The 21202-nt window shown below is 37.4% G+C and overlaps 1 protein-coding gene across 2 annotated transcripts in view; it reads left to right on the top strand.

Moving 5' to 3' along the window:
* Window positions 1-20940, top strand: part of LOC139934092 (ubiquitin-like modifier-activating enzyme 1) — a 32713-nt gene extending 11773 nt beyond the window's left edge. For both annotated transcript variants that reach the window (XM_071928382.1, XM_071928383.1), the window contains exons 10-23: window positions 1819-1995; window positions 2777-2884; window positions 3422-3658; window positions 4317-4482; window positions 4957-5218; window positions 5801-5849; window positions 6608-6754; window positions 7452-7526; window positions 8470-8605; window positions 9455-9600; window positions 10061-10153; window positions 12046-12237; window positions 13479-13681; window positions 14123-20940. In XM_071928382.1, coding sequence (XP_071784483.1) covers window positions 1819-1995; window positions 2777-2884; window positions 3422-3658; window positions 4317-4482; window positions 4957-5218; window positions 5801-5849; window positions 6608-6754; window positions 7452-7526; window positions 8470-8605; window positions 9455-9600; window positions 10061-10153; window positions 12046-12237; window positions 13479-13681; window positions 14123-14258 — 2127 coding nt within the window. In that variant the 3' untranslated portion in view covers window positions 14259-20940. The remainder of the gene's footprint in view (window positions 1-1818; window positions 1996-2776; window positions 2885-3421; window positions 3659-4316; window positions 4483-4956; window positions 5219-5800; window positions 5850-6607; window positions 6755-7451; window positions 7527-8469; window positions 8606-9454; window positions 9601-10060; window positions 10154-12045; window positions 12238-13478; window positions 13682-14122) is intronic.
* Window positions 20941-21202: the final 262 nt, after the last annotated feature.

Genomic DNA, 21202 nt, shown 5'->3' with positions numbered 1-21202 from the left:
GTAAAAACCTGTTATTATTGAAACTATTTTGCCCTCAAAAACTTACATACTCAGCAACTAGTAATTTAAAAACTAATATACCATGCAGATGCCCACATTTGAATCACACATGGAATGAGTTACACAATTTAGGGCATTAAAAATCAAAAACTTACTTTTTAAGCATTTTTTTACCAAAACGGACATTTTAGCTCATTAATATGTGAAAATGTCATAACAAAAAATGTCATGTCATTTTGGTTAAAAAGAAAGAAAGATAATTTGGATTTAGGAATAGCTTGTTTAGTTTCTCCATAATCTCCCCTTAGGTTAGCTTAGGAATCTCTAATATCTAATTTAAATATCTGTAACATTAACATCAACTGATTACAACCAAACTTGGCACAACACTTTTTTTTAGCAAGGACAGAGGAGAGTGGGCAAAGACAGAGGAAAGTGAAAACAGTTTTCTGAGTCTGACAGATTGATATTGATAATCATAACTTTATTAACTTTATGAACTTATGAAGTATAAACTATATAACAAAAAGACCAAAAAAGTCAAAGGCCTAATGTTGTTATCGTTCACAATAACGTTAATATTTATAATTAAAAAAATTAAAAAAATAATTTAAAAAATAATAAAATTACCGAATTTTGTTTAAGTTTAATCTTGTGTTGTGTAATGAAATTGCAAAAAGGGAAACTGTTTCACAAATTTAAGCCTAAAAAAAAAACCTTTTCTAGTTACCTGGATTGTCGTTGTTCGGCGACTTCACTATTTTCAGTCGATCAGGTGACTTTTGTGTTTATTATCAGTTGAACCACGACGCGGTCAGCTGATATTTAAGTATATTTAGCTCATGACTCAGCGTTGTGTGCGTGCAAAACATGGTGCAAAACAAAAGGCGCCATGATGAATTCACAAAAATGTCCATAACTCAAAAGTAAACTTATATTTTTTGGATAAAAAAGAAAACATTTCTAAAGTAAATATTTCTAAATAAAATATAACGGGTTCCATTAATAATTATAAATATTTTAGTGAAGAAAAAGTATTAAAAAGTCTTTAAAATATCACAACTTTGTAAGTTTATAACATGAATCAACCTCTTTTTTCCAAAATTCTGTGGAATCTTTTTTAAATTTCAATCTTAAACGACGAATGATAAATCCGACTTTTTAAAACTAAAAAATCTTTGTTCTGTGCCTTTGACGCGTAGCGTGTGTGCAGTGATTGCATGCGTTCATTTTCTACATAAAGTGGAACCAGTTTCAACCACCATGTGTGTGAGCCCTATTATTATTATTATTATTATTATTATTATTATTATTATTATTATTATTAAAGCCAGTGGACACTATTGATAATTGTCAAAGACCAGTCTTCTCACTTGCTGTATCTCAACATATGCATAAAATAACAAACCTGTGAAAATTTGAGCTTGATTGGTCGACGGAGTTGCAAGATAACTATGAAAGAAAAAAACACCCTTGTCACACGAAGTTGTGTGCTTTCAGATGCTTGATTTCGGGACCTCAAATCTTAAACGTGAGGTCTCGAAATCAAATTCGTGGAAAATTACTTCTTTCCCGAAAACTACTCCATTTCAGAGGGAGCCATTTCTCACAATGTTTTATACTACTATTCTCTCCCCATTACTCGTTACCAAGTAAGGTTTTATGTTGTAATTATTTTGAGTAATTACCAATAGTGTCCACTGCCTTTAAATGAGAACTAGCTTCAAATCCCACTCAACCTCATTTTAGTGTCGATGGCAAGTGTGCGTAGATCTTGTTTTTATCCTCTGGTGATGTTTTGAAACAATCTCTATCTAGGATGACGCCAGTAAATTCTTGGAGTTTGCCAAGGAGATCAACAATCAGGCATCAGAAGCATCTAAGCAGGGAGAGTTAGATGAGAAGTTACAATCCCACCTGGCCAGTAACGCAACTGGTGATCTCTGTCCGATGCAGGCTTTTATTGGTGGTATTACAGCCCAAGAGGTCATGAAGGTACAAACTAGTAGTTTTAGTTTTTAGTCTTGGAATAAAAATATGCAAGCAGATAAATTAAGATACAAAGAAACAAGGATAAAACACCAAGCCTGTGTGGGGCAAGGAGAAACAGGTGAATAGTACAAAGCTGCCTGCCACAAAGATTTAAAATGGCTTGTAAAATGGCATTTGTCCGGTAAAAACCCTTTGAGCTATAATAGCCCTACAGTCATTTGGAATTTTACCCCATATTCAAATTGATCACACAAAACATGAATGCTATCTGTGACCATTTTGTTTGGGTTTTGGGGGCCAAAATAAAAGATATGTTGTCCGCTTAAAGGAACACGTTGCCTTAGATCGGACGAGTTGGTTTATGAAAAGCATTTGAAACAGTTTGTTATGAAATGCATATGGATAGAAAGATATTTTAAAGTAGAATATAATGATCCACACAAGTATCACTCAAAATTGCACGGTTTTCATTTTACGTCGCAGACTAACACGTTTGGCCATTTATGGGAGTCAAAGTTTTGACTCCCATAAATGGCCGACCGTGTTTGTCGCTGAGGTTAGACGAAAACCACGCAATTTCGAGGCATATTTGTGTAGATCATTGTATTCTACTTTTTCAACATCTTTCTAACCATATCGATGTTATAACAAAAGGTTACAGGCACCTTTTCAAAGACCAACTCAACCGATCCAAGGCAACATGTTCCTTTAATGAATGAGATTAATTTGAGCGGGCCATTTTTGTTAACATTTGTTAACACTCCATTCTTGTTTTTCATTACAGGCGTGCAGTGGTAAATTTAATCCTATCCATCAATGGATGTACTTTGATGCTCTTGAATGCCTACCTGAAGATAATCCTGAGGGTCTCACTGAGGAGGATTGTAAACAGGTTCGTTGATCACCTATTGGAGACTTTTACCTGCTTACTGTTCATTCATTCATTCATTCATTCATTCATTCATTCATTCATTCAAACTGATATTTATTTCCATACTTCATGAAAACATAGTACAAACAATGTTTTTAAGGAATAACCAATAAACAAAGCTATTTAATGAGGGTGAGAAAAATGGGGTGTGGTTTCTCCATTTTTAATCTGAAACCCGTTTTTAGCAACCCCCGCCCCCCCCCCAAATCCCCCCACCTTTTGCATGGTGTTGATAAAGGATAAGGATAAACTATAAATAATGTTAAACTTTTGGGTGTAACACGAAATAATTCTCTTTTGAGGGAGCGTTTCCTCTGAAAAGAGTCGATTTGGTCTTGATGTTTTGAACAGTATACTTTGTTCTTCTTTTCAGAGCCAACGCTCCCTCAAAGATCGTTACATGCAAATTTACTATTATTTATAGTTAATTCTTATTTAACTTTTAAAACTGTCCATAATAATTTCTCTAATTTGTTGCATCGTCTCTTACCCGATCAGACCAACAGCCGATACGATGCCCAGGTCGCCGTTTTCGGTTCAGCCTTTCAGAAGAAGCTGACACAGCTGAAGTATTTCATGGTCGGGGCTGGAGCCATCGGCTGTGAACTCCTCAAGAACTTTGCCATGATGGGGGTTGGCTGCAGTCCGGAGGGTAAAGTGACCGTCACTGACATGGACATCATTGAGAAGTCCAACCTCAACAGGCAGTTTCTCTTCAGATCGCACGACGTACAGGTAGGAAATTCATTGTAGTCCGTTGAGGGCACTGGACACTATTGATAATTGTCAAAGACCAGTATTCTCACTTGGTGTATCTCAACATAAGCATAAAATTACAAGTCTGTGAATATTTCTGACTTAATTGGTCATCTAAATTGCAAGAGAATAATGAAAGGAAAAACACCCTAGTTTGTGTGCTTTCAGATGCCTAAAAAAGATGCCTGAAGTTTTTAATTACTTGAGCGAGAAATTACCTCCTTCTCATATACAAGAAGAACAGTGGGTGTTGAGGAAGGAAATTAAAATTTTAGATGTGGCAAGAAAAAACCCATAGAATTATTCCAGGGAAAACCTGTTCAGTCAGGTAGGGACTGGCCTGCTTCAAACAGGGGGACCCAGAGATGGACGGCAAGGACTGATAACCACTACGCCAACCTACACCCATTCAGATATTGGTTCGTTGCCTGTATTCAATGTGCCCTTACGAAACTCCTGTTCCACACACAATCCTAAGTCGTTTTTTTGTTGGTTTGGTTTTTGTTTTTGCTCCTGTAAAGCGTTTTTTTTGTGTTCTTTGTATAGTGCAATATTAATGATCGGTATTATTATTCTTATTATTATGTATCAACGACAATCAATCACAATATACACTGTGTCTTTGAATCCCATGCAGAGCCCAAAGTCAAGTACAGCGGCCAAAGCAGCTAAACAGATGAATCCTGACGCTAATATTACCGCTCATCTTAACCGAGTCGGACCGGAAACGGAAAATGTCTACAGTGATGACTTCTTTGAGGGACTAGACGGCGTTGCAAACGCTCTGGATAATATTGATGCACGTAAGTCACTAAAGACGTTCATTTAGCTCACATCACCAAGAGGCTCAAGTTGATTCAATTCAGTTCAAAAGTTCTAGATAAGAACTGCATAACACGTGAAGGAAACAAAATAGTGCACTTTATTAAGGCCCAACATTCAAATGTGCACAACATTTTACTTTATTTGTACTAACCTGGCATGTCATTTCCGAGCTGTCTAGTTTACCAGACCCAAGCTCTGGTGTTGTGAGCAGCAAGGTGTGGGTTCCCGTCCCAGTCATGACACTTGTGCCCTTGAGCTACGCACTTGACCTTAATTGCTTTGTAATCAATTTGGAAGAAGTGCGTTCTGCTCTGCTAGCCATGCTCCTAGTGGATGATACCCATGCAGACTGTGAAGGGGGGTAACCCTGTTTAGCCCCATGAGTAGGAGGCAGTTGATTCAAGTCAAAAGTATTTACTGGTAATGGTCTGGTTCTTGTCTCTCTACCACAGGTATGTACATGGATCGGCGTTGTGTCTACTATCGTAAATCACTCCTAGAGTCTGGTACCCTAGGTACTAAGGGTAATGTACAAGTAGTTCTACCTTTCATGACGGAGTCCTACTCGTCGTCTCAAGATCCCCCAGAGAAATCTATCCCCATCTGTACCCTCAAGAATTTCCCTAATGCTATCGAGCATACCATCCAATGGGCTAGGGACGAGTTTGAAGGACTGTTCCGTAATCCTGCGGAGAATGTACAGCAGTATATACAGTAAGTAGCTTAATAAATGGTTTCTTAATTATTATTTTTACAATTGATCCCTACCAATATTTACAAGCAATTTTTTACTCTTTCAGTGCCCACCTTTTTTTCTGTGTTTTGAATCTAAAACTCTGTACATCTATACGTTATGAAACAAAATTGTGGGTTCAAATCCCACCCTAGTTATACATGTATGCCAGTGGTTTTATTTTCACAGAACTCTGGAAAGAACTAGGTGTACAGTGCTTACACACATCGGTGTAATATTAATATTCCTATCCCGGTGCAAATTTAACGCCTATCAAAAATTTAATTTTTAAAATTCTTTCTTACCAAAGGAGATGTATCTTGCTGATTTTTCTGTGAATGTCCCAAAGTCGATAATATTTCTTGAGTGATAATGCCCTCTTGTGATTACATGTATAGGTCGGACATGTACAATTGACTACACATAAACAAAATTGTACTTGTACAATAATGGTGCTGTCGGAGTCCATAAAAAAGATCGTACGTGTGTGACCTTGGCACTGAAGACCAACAATTTGTTGCCAACAATTTATTGATGTTGATGGTTTGTTTTTTGTTTGACAGTGATCCTAAGTTTATGGAGAGGACAATGAAACTACCTGGAATGCAGCCGGTATGTAGAACAGTAGCAGCCAATTCTCCCTGATTCTGAAGAAAGTCCCCTGAAAATTAACCAATCTTTCAATGTTCTGGTGAAAAAATCCCGGTTTATGGAAACTTTTTCCCTTGTTATGTTGGATGTAATTCCAAATATCTCATTGAGTATAAGTTGTATTTAATTGTACTTAATTGTATTTAATTTAGTTTTTCTTAACTACTATAGTTTTATAGAAAGCTTTGCGGTAACACCATGTAATGACTATCTCTAATGAGTTGGGGTTGTTTTAAAAAGAACCATTGGTTTCAAATCGACGTTTCGATCAGTTTGCTCTGATCATCTTCTTTTGAAACCAACAGTTCTTTTCAGAACCACCCCAATTCATTAGAGATAGTCATTACATGGTGTTACCGCAAACCTTTCTACATCGTATTTCCACCATGCAAAGTTTCAAATCCTTCTTACTATAGTTTTGTTACTAGGATTTTTCTTAGTCCTTGATTTGTTTCATCGTTGTGGAATAATTCATAGGCCCTTTTCGAAATCCATGGCTTTGGCTCCATAATTGGCTCTGGCTAGCTAGGCCTCTCAGTTTTGTTGACAATTGCGTGTGGTTTGCGTACGCTCTTAGCAGGGCTTCAGCTGAGAGGAAGGAGCCTGTTCTGAAAAGGACCATAGATCTTTGCAGTTTTAAACCTGTCTTTTGGGATACACATCTAAATCTGTGAGTATTATTTGGTTTGATGTTGATCCTGTGATTTGTGATCCAACAGGTGGAGACTTTCCAGAATCTGAAGACAGCTCTGATCGACGATAAACCCTCTAACTTAGAAGACTGCATCGCCTATGCCAGAAATCGCTTTGAAGAAATGTACACCAATCAAATCAAACAACTACTCTTCAATTTCCCCAAGGATCAGGTACGTTCAGCTCATTTAAAAACAGTTTTAATGCTTGACTGGTGTTTTGCAGCGTACCGGACCCTGGTGTTTCTGAAACAGCAGTGTGGTTTCAACTCGTGCATATGACACCAGTGCCCTTGAGCAAGATGCTTAACCATTATGGCTTTGTTCTCCGGATGGGCATAAAGCAGTTTGTCCTGTGTATTGTGTAATGCATGTACAAGACCCTGGTACACTCGACTTGTTTTTGCCATGGTTAGCTTCAGATTGCGCCACAGCACCTTTTGAGACTTAACAAGGTGCTACAGGTTATCAGCTGTGCTTCATAGCTGAGGTTTTGCTAATCACGGTGAATGCCTATTCATACTTTCTCACATGACTACATCGAGGAGTCCCAGTGCTAATTATGATAATCCTTGTTCTTTTGAAAGAAAAAACACCCTTGTTGCACAAATTTGCGTGCTTTCAGATACCCCCTAAAATATTAAAAGACTATCAGTCCTGTAGTCTTTTTATATTTGAGTGAGAAACTTCCTCTTTCTCAAAAGTTACGTCACTTCAGAAGGAGCTGTTTTCGCACAATGTTTTATACTCTCAACAGCTTTCCATTGCTCGTTACCAAGTAGTTTGTTATGCTAGCAATTATTTTGAGTATTTACCAAAAGTGTCCAGTGCCTTTAAAGTACTAATAGTTATCGGTGATTTCCTCTTACAGATTACTTCATCGGGTGCACCATTTTGGTCAGGACCAAAGAGATGTCCACACATGCTAAAGTTTGATGAATCCAATGTAAGTATTACTCAATCCTTAAGTCTCTGTCGTCCTCTATTAATCTTGGCTCATTTGACATACGTACAGGAAAGGTAACGGTGGTAACAGAAAGTTGCTTTTGTAAAAATTGATGTGGTCTGCCTTTGGGCAGTCCCGATGACACTGTTTGTTTTTAGTACATCATTGCACTCTTTCTGTTTTTGTAATCTTTAGCCGGGAATTGAAGGTCTTCTATATGTTTCCTGAATTGTGTTTATGAATTAATAAATAATGTATATATTGTGTACAAAATAATAACAAATAAATTACGGTAAATGACTAGTTTCAGTATTTCATGTCGGTTTACTGCAAGTAGCGCTGTATGGGCTATGTCTGATGAGCCGAACAGAAACGTTTCTCAAATTGTGTACTCTAACTGTGTGGACATAATCGCTCTGTATTAGGCGATATATCAAAAACGTGACCACATTTTGGAGTGAAATTTGTTATATTTTAGTTTCATTGCATACATCTGGATTTATATAGCATTAAAACAATAAAACAGTTCCAAAAACCAGAAGTTACCTTTAATTACATCTGGGGTCGATTTCACAAATAGTTAGGACTAGTCCTAACTCAGGACTATTCCTAACCTAGGTCTAGTCCTAGGATATATTAATAATAATAATAATAATAACAGGTATTTAGACGCGCTCCCCTTAGAAAACTATATCACAGCGCTTACAGAAACTGAAAATGCACAATAAACAACAAAATCCTATCGGAAAAGCTACATAAACAAAGTTTGAAAAGAAAAAGAGAAAAATGTATGGCTAGTCCTAAGTAAGGACTATTAACTCTTCCTAACTTGAGATAAGACTAGTCTTAACTCTTTGTGAAATCCACTCCTGGGGACAGAGACGTGCTTTGTTTGTTTCTTTTCTTTGCTTCTTCTACTATATTATTTTGTTTCTTTTCTCAGCCTGCTCACATTGATTACATCATAGCAGCAGCCAACTTACGAGCCTTTACTTACGACATACCTCAGAACAGAGATCCTGCATTTATGATCAAAGCGCTCAAGGGTGTAAAGGTCAGGGAGTTTATTCCAAAGTCTGGTGAGTAGGAGCATTTATTCCCTGCCCAGGGCCCAATATCATACAACTGCTCAAAAGGCACCGGACACTATTTGAAAGATACTCAAAATAGTTGTTAGCATAAAATCTTACTTGGTAATGAGCAATGGAGAGCTGATGATAGTATAAAATATTGGGAGAAATCTTTATTTTAAAAAATAACTCAAACACTCAAAAATAAACTAACACATTAAAAAAAATATTGTTTGCTGAATGGAAGAAATATGAAAAGTAGGTTAGACAGTGTTTAGTAGCTTACGGGCAAGTTGAGAGATGGTGTTTACTAGCCTGTAGCAGTTTTTAAAAGAGCGTTACAGAATTGATAAGAAACAAAAATCATGAAGATCACAGATTGACATAAAATTTAATCCTTCTAATGATGATGATAGTTGAAAACATCCCTTGAAATATTACTGTCTGAAATGTCAGATTTGATGAGAAATAATTACTCTAACTTCGCGTTTGGAGTTTATCGCTCAGTGAGTGTTTTATTCATTTTTATTTTGGCATCGATGCAAATTTGTAATCGATTTTTCACTATTCTCTCGTGACCCAGATGGCCAATCGATCTCAAACCTCTACAGGTTTGTCAGTTTATGTATATGGTGGATTGCATAAAGTGCTTACACTGACAGCAACTGTTTTGTTAGCAAAAACCAATTTTGTAATGTACCTTTAATAGACAATGTACCCCGGGCTAGTGTTGAGGACTTTCATCAATCCAAAAGCTATCGCTACAAGTTTTTAATGTGGAAAGCATCCACTTAATGTATAAACTTGTGATTCTAATATTGTAATACCTTCCCCCCCTTTCCTACCAACCCCCCAAAGGTGTAAAGATTGATGTGACGGACGCCGAGGCTCAAGCATCCGCCCAGGTATCGGCAGATGAGGCACAGCTCAAAGACATTCTAAATGCATTACCATCACCCGCTAGCCTCAAGGACTTCAAGATCGTCCCTGTAGACTTTGAGAAGGTATTGGATTTTTACCATGCTTTTGAAAACAGTTGTTTTAAATAAAATAATTTCTTTTCAAATGAATCAAATTTTGGGGACTCTGGCCAGAGATATTTTTTTCACGTAAAGATTTTTTACAAGAACGATTTCTGAGAGCTATGCAAAAAACATGGTGATTACCAGAAATAATTTGTGACATAATACATTTTTATGCTCTAAAAATGTATTGACAAAAAATATTAAGCTCTGGGGCTGTTATGTCTGAATTATGTTTGTCCTTGAGATCTAAGACTATGTGACATATCTTGACTCGAGGAGGTATCAGCACAAAGGAAAATGTTAACTTTCTTTTGCATGCTGTGAGAAGATGAAATAAATATAATAAAATCGGCAGAGGTGTTGGTAGATACTTAGGTGTCATTGTATTTCCCGAATCTGTGGTAATTCTTTGCTTTGTTTTCCCCCCGTTGATGTACAGGATGATGATACTAACCTACATATGGATTTCATTGTCGCTGCATCAAACTTTAGAGCAGAGAATTATGATATAGCACCTGCAGACAAACACAAGGTGAGAATCCGCAGACCCTCTTTGCATCTGGTGTCGATTTCACAAAGAGTTAGGACTAGTCCTAACCTAAGACTAGTCCTAGAAGATATTTAAAACTTAACATATAAGGCCGAGTCACGCTGCAGCGATAACGAAAACGATAATGATAACTACGCAAAGAGAATGCATTTTTGGTTGAATTGCTCCACGCAGATTACGCCCATGCTTATTCAACCAATCGAGGGCTTGCATTTTTAATGTTCTCGTTTTTTTGTTGTCGTTATCGAGGCCTGTGTGACCGGGCCTAGAGACCTAAGCACTCGTCCTAACTCGAGATAAGACTAGTCTTAATTCTTTGTGAAATCCACCCCCTGATGTCACAAAATTGAACAGCTCCCTTGCTGAGGTCAAAGGATCACGCATTATCGGCGCTGAGAGATGGGAGTGGCAACAAGGTTCCATTGTTTGACCTTGGCGATGGCGGTGTCTGGTTTAACAACTGGTGTGGGCTATTGGAACGGCCTCAGTGAATCTAGCACAATGTTTTCCACGTTGAGTATAATCACCAGAAATATACCTTGCTTAATATGCGGCAAAGAGGCCCCCCCCCCCCCCATTGAAATGTTCCAATTCACTAACACATTCTTTCTGTCTCGTACAGAAGTACCCCCAGGGGTGGGGTCACACATGCCACATATCATGCCCGAAATTACCAGAAAACATTATTGTGTACTGCATAGAGGAAGAGTCCTACAAGGGCTTTACTCGGTCGTAAATGTGGTCCTTTGTATTGATGTAAAATGTAATCATGTTATGAAGATATGTATTGTATTGTTTATCCTCAAAGGACCCAACTGAAGTGTGTTTATTTTCATCAAACAAATCCCAGTCACTATGGTTGTAGTTACTTAACCCTCCTACTGTATGACCAATTAATGTCATCCTCTGTTGTTTCATATGGTCTAGAATATAACACATGTGGTGAATGCGTCTACTCAGCACATGGTCAACCCTCTTACTGTCTGACCATTCAATTGCATTCATTGTGGTTTTGAATGATAAACTATGACAGCCTGCAATATTACATAATATATCTTTTGTTTATTTTCTTATTCAGTTTGCTCTGTGTTAATATTGTTTGTGTCATTTTTATGATCATTGTATTTTGTGTGTACATATTGTCATAACATATTGTATTGTAATTTGTAACTGTTTGCCAGTAGAAATCAAATTGTTTTTGTTTTCAAATGTTGCCATTTATTGCCAATCTAATGTCATGTAATCTAGTCGTGTGCTGAATATTCAGTACACAAGTACTCAATTAGTTTTGTTCAACTTGCTGTTCATTTTTTTCAGATTAATTTGTTTGTTTATTTCCAAATGCCACAATATATATAATCTTAAAACATTTTTAATCTTAAAACATACATACATTATGTACAATAGGGCATAAAAAACGATATATTTTGTACAAAACACATTATTTTGAAGTAAAAGATGTCTCAATTTGATTTATACTATCGTAAGCTGCTATAGCCTTCTAACCAAAAGTTTGTGTTGCCATATATTTCAAAGAGTTATCAGTTACCAAACATGTAGCCTTCCCTTAACCTTCTCCTAACACTTATTACATCATGTGGTGAACGTTAACTACACATGTAGTCAGTAAATTCAGCTTGCTGTAAAATTTCTCAGATTCACAGTTCGGGGTATAAAAACATTTATCTTATTACAGAATCACATTACCTCAAAAGGAAACTTTTCTCAAAATGCTTTAACCTATCATAAGCTGCTATAGGCTTCTTACTAATAGTTTTTATTGCCGCTAATTTTAAAGAGTTATCAATCACCAAATGTGTAACCTTTCCTTTACTTGCTCCTAACACTACTCTCATTATTGTCTCGTCCTCTAGACGAAGCTGATAGCAGGTAAGATCATCCCAGCTATAGCAACCACCACCTCCGTTGTGGCTGGCTTGGTCTGTCTAGAACTCTACAAGTTGGTTAACGGAAATAAGAAACTGGAATCTTACAAGAATGGTTTCATCAATCTTGCTCTACCGTTCTTTGGATTCTCAGAACCAATACCAGCGGCGACACAAAAAGTAAGTTATCATCGGTGGTTCGGATGAAAGAACCACTTTCAACATTGTAGAATTTGTCTTTCAAAAGGATTTCAGACCAAGTAATTTTATTATTGGTGATTTAATGAAAGAACTACTTTCAAAATTGTAGACTGAGTCTTTCAAAGTGATTTCAGACCAAATAATTTTGCAGGATGCTTACTAACATTACCAACTTAAGTAGGTTTCAGTATGTCGGTTTGAAGGCCATTGTCCAGTCTGTTCTGGGTTGGCTTGTTTTCTCCCTATGGCTCTCCTCCACTTGGTCATGTCCGTCGCGTCCCTTGGGTTGACTCCAAGCAGTTCCAGCAGTTCCAAAACTCCAATACTGCTGATGAATACAGGCAACGACTCCGCTCATCAGCTGATCAGACCCGGCTTTCCGTTCCTAGAACTAGACGGAAAGCTGGGGATAGCTCATTCTCCATAGCTGCCCCTCGCCTATGGAATGAGCTCCCCGCGGGTCTGAGAGAGGCGATCTCGTTGCCTGTATTCAAAAGCCTTCTCAAGACATTTCTTTTTCCCCACCCATCCTAGTTTGTTTGTTTTTCTTTTGTTTTGTTGTCATAGTCTCATGTAAAGCGCTCTGTTCTCCGTAGAGCGCTATATAAATGTTTCATATTATTATTATTATTATTATTATTATTATTATTATTATTATTATTATTATTATTATTATTTGTCACGGAGCTCTGCCCCGTTCTCGCTGACGGCCAATGGGCTTGGGCCCACCCACAATTACATTGGTACACCTCTTAATCAGAAGAAAATGACACACACAATTTTCTTGGTCATTACCAAAATTTGACCCTTCCTTTAAGGTTTAAAGACACTACTAGACACTATTGGTAAATGTCAAAAACCAGTCTTCTCAACATATGCATAAAATAAACCTGCAAAAATTTGAACTCAATTTGTCGTCGAATTTGTGAGATAATAATGAAATAAAAAACACCCTTTCAGATGCTTGGTTTTGAGACCTCAAAATCTAATTCTGAGGTCTCAAAATCAAATTTGTGGAATATAACTTCTTTCTCAAAAACTTTGTTACTTCAGAGGGAGCCATTTTTTCACAATGTTTTATTCTATCAATGGCTCCCCATTACTCCTTACCAAGTATGGTTTTATGCTAGTGACTATTTTGGGTAATTACCAATAGTGTCCACTGCCTTTAAGTAGAAAAATTTTGATGGTTTTATATTTTATTTTTTTCCCCCCTGCAGTACTACGACAAAGAGTTCTCTCTGTGGGATCGCATTGAAATTCAAGGTGTTCTTGAAGACGGCGGAGAGATGAATCTGGAACAATTCTTAGATCACTTTCAGAATGAGCTCGGTCTAGAGATCACAATGATGTCACAGGGTGTCTGTATGTTATATTCATTCTTCATGTCTCCGGTCAAACGCAAGGAACGCTTGACTTTGAAGTAAGTGTGTTTTAACAATCCTTTAATCATTGGTAATTAATACTATTTATCATTGGTTTATTCACACCATATTGAAGCCCTAAGGCTGAATGGCACAGTGGTTACAGTTTGTGAAATACAAACAAACAAGAAAAAAATAAAAAATACATAGTCTATATAACAACTATAAATCACCAAAAAAAAACAAGCGATGAAAACTTGGTAACGAGTGTTGTTATAAGAGAGAAAAAATTCAAAACAGCAGACTTACCAGGTAAATTTCCATTGTTTACATAGTTTTGAGCATGTGCAGATTATCGAGAACAATGGATTTTACCTGGTAAGTCTGCTGCCACCAAGTTTCCCATTGGTTGCATTACAGGTGCTTGTAAAAATGACCTCGCTGATATGACCCTGGGAAGTTTTGTTTACGTTTTTTTTCCCTTCTCTGTTGTATTTCAGGATGTCCGATGTGGTTACCAAGGTCTCAAAGAAGAAGATTCCCAAACATGTCCGCCATCTTGTCTTGGAGGTTTGTTGTAACGATCGTGACGGTGAAGATATCGAGGTTCCCTATGTACGCTACACGTTCCGCTGAGTATCGGCTCATATCATTCACGATTATCGTCAACCCCTCCTTTCATATCAATGTAGCTTGGCGTCAGTGTTGGAGTTTTGGGCGCTAAAAATTGCTAAGCAGGCAAGATTGGTTAAGCGGGAAAAGCAGTCATACATTACATTTCTGATGATAAATTATTTGTTTTCTGCTTAAGTTACATGAGGTCACTACTCAATGCGTGATCTCTTGGTCCTATATATTGTTATCACGATGGCAGCCATCTTGTTGTTGTTGTCTAAATCACATTAATGTAACCATAATGAGGGTGTAAGGTCAGATTGATCCAATTAATTGTACGGTACAACCTCGTTCCCAGGGGAGATCTATTTCGCTGTGCATTTTCCCCCAGCATAACCCCTGGATTTTGTTCATTAAAATGTGCTAGAATCTAGCACATTTTAATTAGGCCTGTAATCGATCCTTTCTTTGGCGCATGTCTTTCGTCTTAAAGAAAGTTTTTTGTTTTTAAAAAAGGTGTTCGTGCCACATAAAACGCAGGCGTGATCAAACATTTAATTTACTGGTAAAACTCTGTGCGTGGCGCTTGACATCTAAATAAAGCATAACTATTTTCATGAGTGAATCAGGGTTGTTTCCCAGTACATCCCTTCTAGGGGTTAGTGACGAGAGCTATCGATTTGGCGCGCTGTTCGTTGTAGCAAAGCCGTATACAGAAAGATTTGGAATTAATTTCATTGGGAAAACGTGACGCAAACAATGTCGACAGTCTTTCATAGACTGGATAAGCTGAAAATATTGCATTTAAGTTTATTTGCTAAGCGGGAAAAAGGGGAGGGGCTATTGACAAGCAGTGTGAAAGTTTACACAGTGACTGGTTAACCAGTTTAAGCAAGATTTTTCTGCTCAGCAAATTTGTGTGCATGGTAGCTCTGAGTATTGGCGCTGGTTTACTTCAGTTCAGGTGCGTTTAATGATTACAATCAGAGATGTGTATAAATTAATCAGTGGGGCTTACTCTTTGTTTCAGTTCTTAATCAATTGAAGTTTTTTTGTATGAGGTCAGTTGAAATCTACCGACTTTTTATAAGGTCGGTAGCTTTTTTGTTACTGACCCCATCCTTGAAGGTCAAAGGTCATGTGCAGAGCAGCATCGGGGACGATGGTTTAAGAAACAGAGGATGAGAATTTCAAGTCCCTTTGGAATTATCTTTCCATAGTTGTCCAGATAAGCGAAAAATTAGACACAAATTAGTTGTTTAAACATGTTTTTTTTTTTTTTGATCATGTGTTTTTGTTAGCAAATGTTATTTGTGTTGTACTTGTTTTTAGAGAAAGGGGGAAGATTTGCTATAAGCAGCTTGTTTTGTGTCGTAAAAGATCACTGTAAGTGACTGCCTTATATAATGCATGTACATGTTATACTGAGTGTGTGAAGAGACAGACATATGTCCCTAGTCAAATACAACAATATAAAAATATAATCTCTACAATTAAAGCCCTAACCTGCGCCGTCTTGGATTGAAATTGGAAGGTCTTTTGGTCTATACAGTAGATGTTAAATTTTCATTGGGGCTAAAGAATAATAATTTTGGTTTTATGCTTTTACCGAAGTGTTTAAGCACTGTATACTCGGTACTTTCTTCCTGAGCCCTGTGCAAAAAATTACAGGCATTTTACTCGGCTGTGATAATACTCTCAATATTCTTAATCCTTGATGCAAATTTAACATGTAACATATCGTTGCGGCATCTGCTGATAAAACATAGGATTCAAACTGCCTCTTAGCTACCAGGCAATCTCGGTGGTCTAGTTGGTAGGCACTGCTCTGTGGGTTCAAATCCACCCTGAGTAAAATGCCTGTATTTTTGGTTCACAGGACTCGGTAAAGAACTGTGTATAACAGTGCTAACAAAAACTAAAAATTTTAGATTATAAAAATATCACATCAAAATTCTGAGGTTGGAGATATTGTTTGGGAAACAACTACAACCCAGCATGAACTCCAATCCTTCAATATCCAACTTCATGTTTTGCTTGATTACGAGACTGAGTACTGCGCTAAGTAAACTAGACTATGCTTAGATACATACTGCCGTTATCAGAGCCCAACAGTTTGGATGTAGAATTAACAATCAATCAATCAAAAAACATATAAATAGGGCCCCAAAAAAATATAAAAAAATTAAAAGGCGCTTAAGAGTTACGTGAAAATATTTACAATACTCTTGTAAAAAACTAAAAAACATTTAAGCAGGTCTTAAAAGTATGGATAGTCCGAGCATCCTTGATGTGATTCAGAAGACAGTTCCATTATTTTACTCAATAGCAGGAGAGTGACCAACCTGCAAATGAAATTGGGCGTAGAATGGGGTAAACAATTGGAACATAGGGATGATGGTATACCGCCACCTAGTGGTCACAGGCCCCCAGGTTACTGCAATTTTGTAATTTTCAGCAATGACTTCATGAGAAGTGCCTTTGTTTTGGAAGAAAGTAGGGAATTCTGTAGTCAGGTACAAAAGGCTTGTCTTCTTGGCAACTTTTAGAAAAGTGAAATGATTTTTTTTCTTCTTCTCAGAACCAGATTATTCCCTGTGTTATTACTGCAAACTATAATGATCTTTTAGTAGACTATAGTATCAAGTTATTTCAAACGCAGATCCTGTTATTAGGTGTTCGGCCACAAGCCGAACAACTATTGTTATTGTTCTGTTTTTTTTTTTTTTTTTTTTTTTTCTGCGTGTTCTTCTCCTCGAACGTTCTCGCGCGATTTTCGCAAAAACTAAAGCTTGTATGAACCTGAAACTTACCATATATATTGATCTTAATGAGTAGACGAAACAGCAACATTTTTGGAATGATGACGTCATTGATGACGTCATTACGTTCAAAAAAACGCTAAAAATTGGAGAGTTCATATCTTGAGAACTACAAATGCCACACACAAGATATTTGGTGCATATAAAAGGTCTTGTAATTAGCTACAAAAGTCGTGCACAACGTGACCTCATGTGACTTTTACTTCCGGTTGAAACCGGAAGTTCAAAATTTCAAAAGTTCATATCTCAAGAACTATATATCATATTCGCAAAATTTGAATATCAGTTTGAAGATCAGTTATCCTGCTCAAACTTTTGCACAAACATAATGCCAGTTGAATTTTGCCTTCTGGTCGTAAAAGCGCGCGTTTGTGTTGACCTCCATTCATTACGCGTAGAAACCAGATAGTATCGCCATTCATGTATGTGAATGCTACTATTGTATTGTGGGTGTGTGGGTGTGTGTGCGTGTAGTTCATGTAGGCCTACATTGTATCCATGCTCTACGACAAAACAGCACTGCGTGGCTGTGGGCATTACGGGTTGTGTATACACATGCAGACTCCGTTGAAGGCGCGCGTAATTCAAATTCCACTACGCTGGGATTCGCCTCATCTTTCTTCGTGCGATTTTGAACAAAATTTTAAACTACTATGAACTTGAAACTTATCATAAACATGAACCTTCATGAGTAGATGAACCCGCAACCTTTTTGGAATGATGACGTCATTGATGACGTCATTATGCTCAGAAACACGTTAAACACTAGAAAATTCATATCTTGAGAACCTCAAATGCTACATACAAGATTCTTTCACTACATGAAACCTCTTGTAATGTTCTACAAATGTTGTACACAACGTGACCTCATTTGACCATTCACCCGAACACCCTGAGTTTGTACACAAACTCTCAATTTCTAGTTGTGAATTGTGATTACACTTTATATACTATAGACGTATGACATTTTAAACTTGAATGTAATGAATGTATAAGCCAGGCATAATATTCGTCATACTTCATGTTTTTTTGATATTTTGTTTGCCCTTGGATAAATAATTTGTTTTTTTTTATTAAACGGCCTGTAAAGTGTATTAAAACCTACACCATTATGTACACATGCATGTAGGTCAGTATGGGTACTCAATAATTTTTATAACAGTCCTACCTTTTTCTGTGAACCAAATATCATGCTTGCATATTTTCCCTTGAATGATGGATGGTGATAGGACAGAATCTGTGGCTAAACTTGAAACGCTATTTGAAAAAATCTAAAAGACGATGACACTAAGCGTTTCAGTGTTTACTGGTTTTTTCTAATGGAAGTTGCGTAGATACAAATTTAATTCAAATAAAGAGCTGTTTGTGTAAATCATTTGTGGGTCAATGTTGTGCTAATCATTAATAAATAAGTTGATAGAAATACAATGTCTTTAAGTTTGCTGATTTAATCTAAAGTCTTGTGTGTAATTGTGGTTAATTGCTGTGGCACATGGCAGCACATGATTGTCACATGATGGTCACATGACTGGCATAACGGTCATCTCATAATATGATTGGATTGAAGATGTTTCAATGTAAGGCTGTGTCCGAAAGGGCGACTTTGGCTACAGCTACTACTAGATCACGTCTGCTGCCTATTCTTCAACACTGGCAGACGCACTGATTTAGCCGTAGCTGTAGCCGTAGTCGCCGCTTCAGACATGGCTTTGGAAATTGTGTCTAAAGGCAAATTATTGTTGCTTAGGCTAATTGTTGCTTATCTGAAAGGGGTCTGGGTCTGGATCAGTACTGCAAGCAGTCTCCCAATTTTGGGATGTATAGGTTGCAGGTGTGTTTGCAAACGAAGGATAATGAAAACAAAGTAATATTTGAATAGCTGAACTAAAAAGCAGTACATACATGTATATTGCGATGTATTGACTATGTAATGTATTTTGAATATGTTGTACATTGCATTGGGCTACAAAACTATGCTCTATTTAAAGGGAAGGTACATGTTTGGTAATTGTCAAAGACCAGTCTTCTCACTTGGTGTATCCGATCATAACCATAAAATAACGAGCCTGTGAAAATGTTTGCTCAATTGGTCATCAAAGTTGCGAGAAAATGATGAAATAAAAAAAAAAACCTTGTTGGACAAATTTGTGTGCTTTCAGATAAGAATAAAAAGACTTCTAGCTAGAAGTCTTTTATTATTTTAGTGAGAAATTACCTCTTTCTCAAAAACTACCTCAAAAACTACGTGACTTCAGAGGGAGTCGTTTCCCACAATGTTTTATACTACCAACAGCTCTCAAATGCTCCTCACCAAGTCAGTTATTAGTTAATATTTGTTTTGAGTAATTACCAAACGTGTACCTTCCCTTTAAAGGCAGGGTGTACTGTTGGTAATCACTTCACATGTAAATGACCATGAAAACTTACTTGGTAAGGAGTAATGAAGAGCTGTTGATAGTAACACAAAAACAGTGTGAGAAACGAAACCCTTTGAAATTTTGTAGTTTTAGAGAAAGTGGCAATTCTCACCCCACAAATTTGAATCTGAGAAAGCTTCAGGCTGAAGCCTTCCGTAGATCCACATTTTGGATGAAGCCTTTCTCGGGCATCTGGAAGCACACAATTCCATGCAACAAGGGTGTTTTTTCTTTTCTTATTTTCATGCAACTTTGATGACCTGTAGGGCCTAGAGCCCAAATTTTCATAGGTTTGTTGTCTTACGCATATGCTGGGATTCAGCAAAGTAAAGAAAATGGTCTTTGGCATTAATTACCAAAAGGTACACCCTGCCTTAAAAGTAATCATCTAGAAGTATAAGTATAATCTCAAATGGTTTAGTTTGGTAAAGGATATTATTATTGGCCTACCGTAAGGTGTTGAACATCTTTGGGTGTGGTAACAATCCCTCCAGGGCTGATGTACAACACATGTAGACCTTATGCAAATGTCATATTAGTATGGTGCCCTCACCTAGAGGTAAAAAAGATGCTGTTCATTGGCCAAACCTGTGCGCCGCATCACATACAAATCTGTGTATTTCGTAATCAGTTTACCTCTAAGACGGTGTCTGGATTAGACATCAATGCATAAGGTCTATTGAGAGAGTTTTGATAATTTGCGACTTAAAGCCATTTTCTGAACCAAAATTGTTGAGGATTCATGTAATTTATTTATATTTATCCCGGCCTGGGATTACACAGAAGCCACAAAATGGCCTTTCGCCCTGGTCCTTGCCTTGGTGCCCCTGTCGCATGCAATTATGTCCTCCTCTGTGCAATACAATCCGGAGGACATTACTGCATATGCAATAATGCCCGCATATGCAATCGTGTCCACCCGGACGCTGCTGCATAATGCAGTTGTGTCCGCCCCCGTGCAAAACCGTCCTTGCAGTAAATTCACACTTGGTCGACGGAACACGTTCGCCATTTTTTTTTCAAGCTACGTGCATGTCATGAATGACATAGGAAATGTTCGGTCGTTTGGGTATTCGCTGCTATAATAAAATGCATGAATATTCATGTTGCATATACGCAGGTTCAGTGCATGCACGTTCACTTACGCACGCACACATATGTACAGTCAAGTCATGTACATGTCCACCAGACGGTTTTTGCATAGCCCCGGACACGATTGCATATGCAAAAGTGTCCGGAGCGGACAGTATTGCATGGCAGACACAATTGCATCTGACACCCCTTCTGTGCCCCTTCAAAAGTTTACCGTCGACTGTAAAAATTTGACCGTGGAAGTACCCTTTGCAAAATGAAGATGGCTTTGCCCTCTCAAAAGTGAAATTCCAGGCCTGTTCCTTAATTGGCGAATAAAAAGAAATAATCTGAATAAAAGCAGACCAGTGTCAAAACTATAACCTTAAATGACATTATGACTACTTTGTTTCATTATTTATTCAAACAAAAGTCACAAGTTGTTGTGAAAATGTAAATGCTCTGTCTTAAATTAAGCATGAAACAAAGGCAGACTTTCTGCTTCTTCTCACCTATAGGTATAGATACATTATGCTTTGCTGAGATAGTGTGGTCCTTTTTGTTTTTAGATAGGCTTCTGTTCAGCAGAGTGTGGGTTCGAATCCCGGTCGTGACACTTGTGTCCATGAGCAAGACACTTAACTATAATTGCTTC

Source organism: Asterias amurensis, chromosome 2, assembly GCF_032118995.1.
Source record: "Asterias amurensis chromosome 2, ASM3211899v1".
Taxonomy (NCBI): Eukaryota; Metazoa; Echinodermata; class Asteroidea; order Forcipulatida; family Asteriidae; genus Asterias; species Asterias amurensis.
This window is presented reverse-complemented; position numbering and strand designations above follow the sequence as displayed.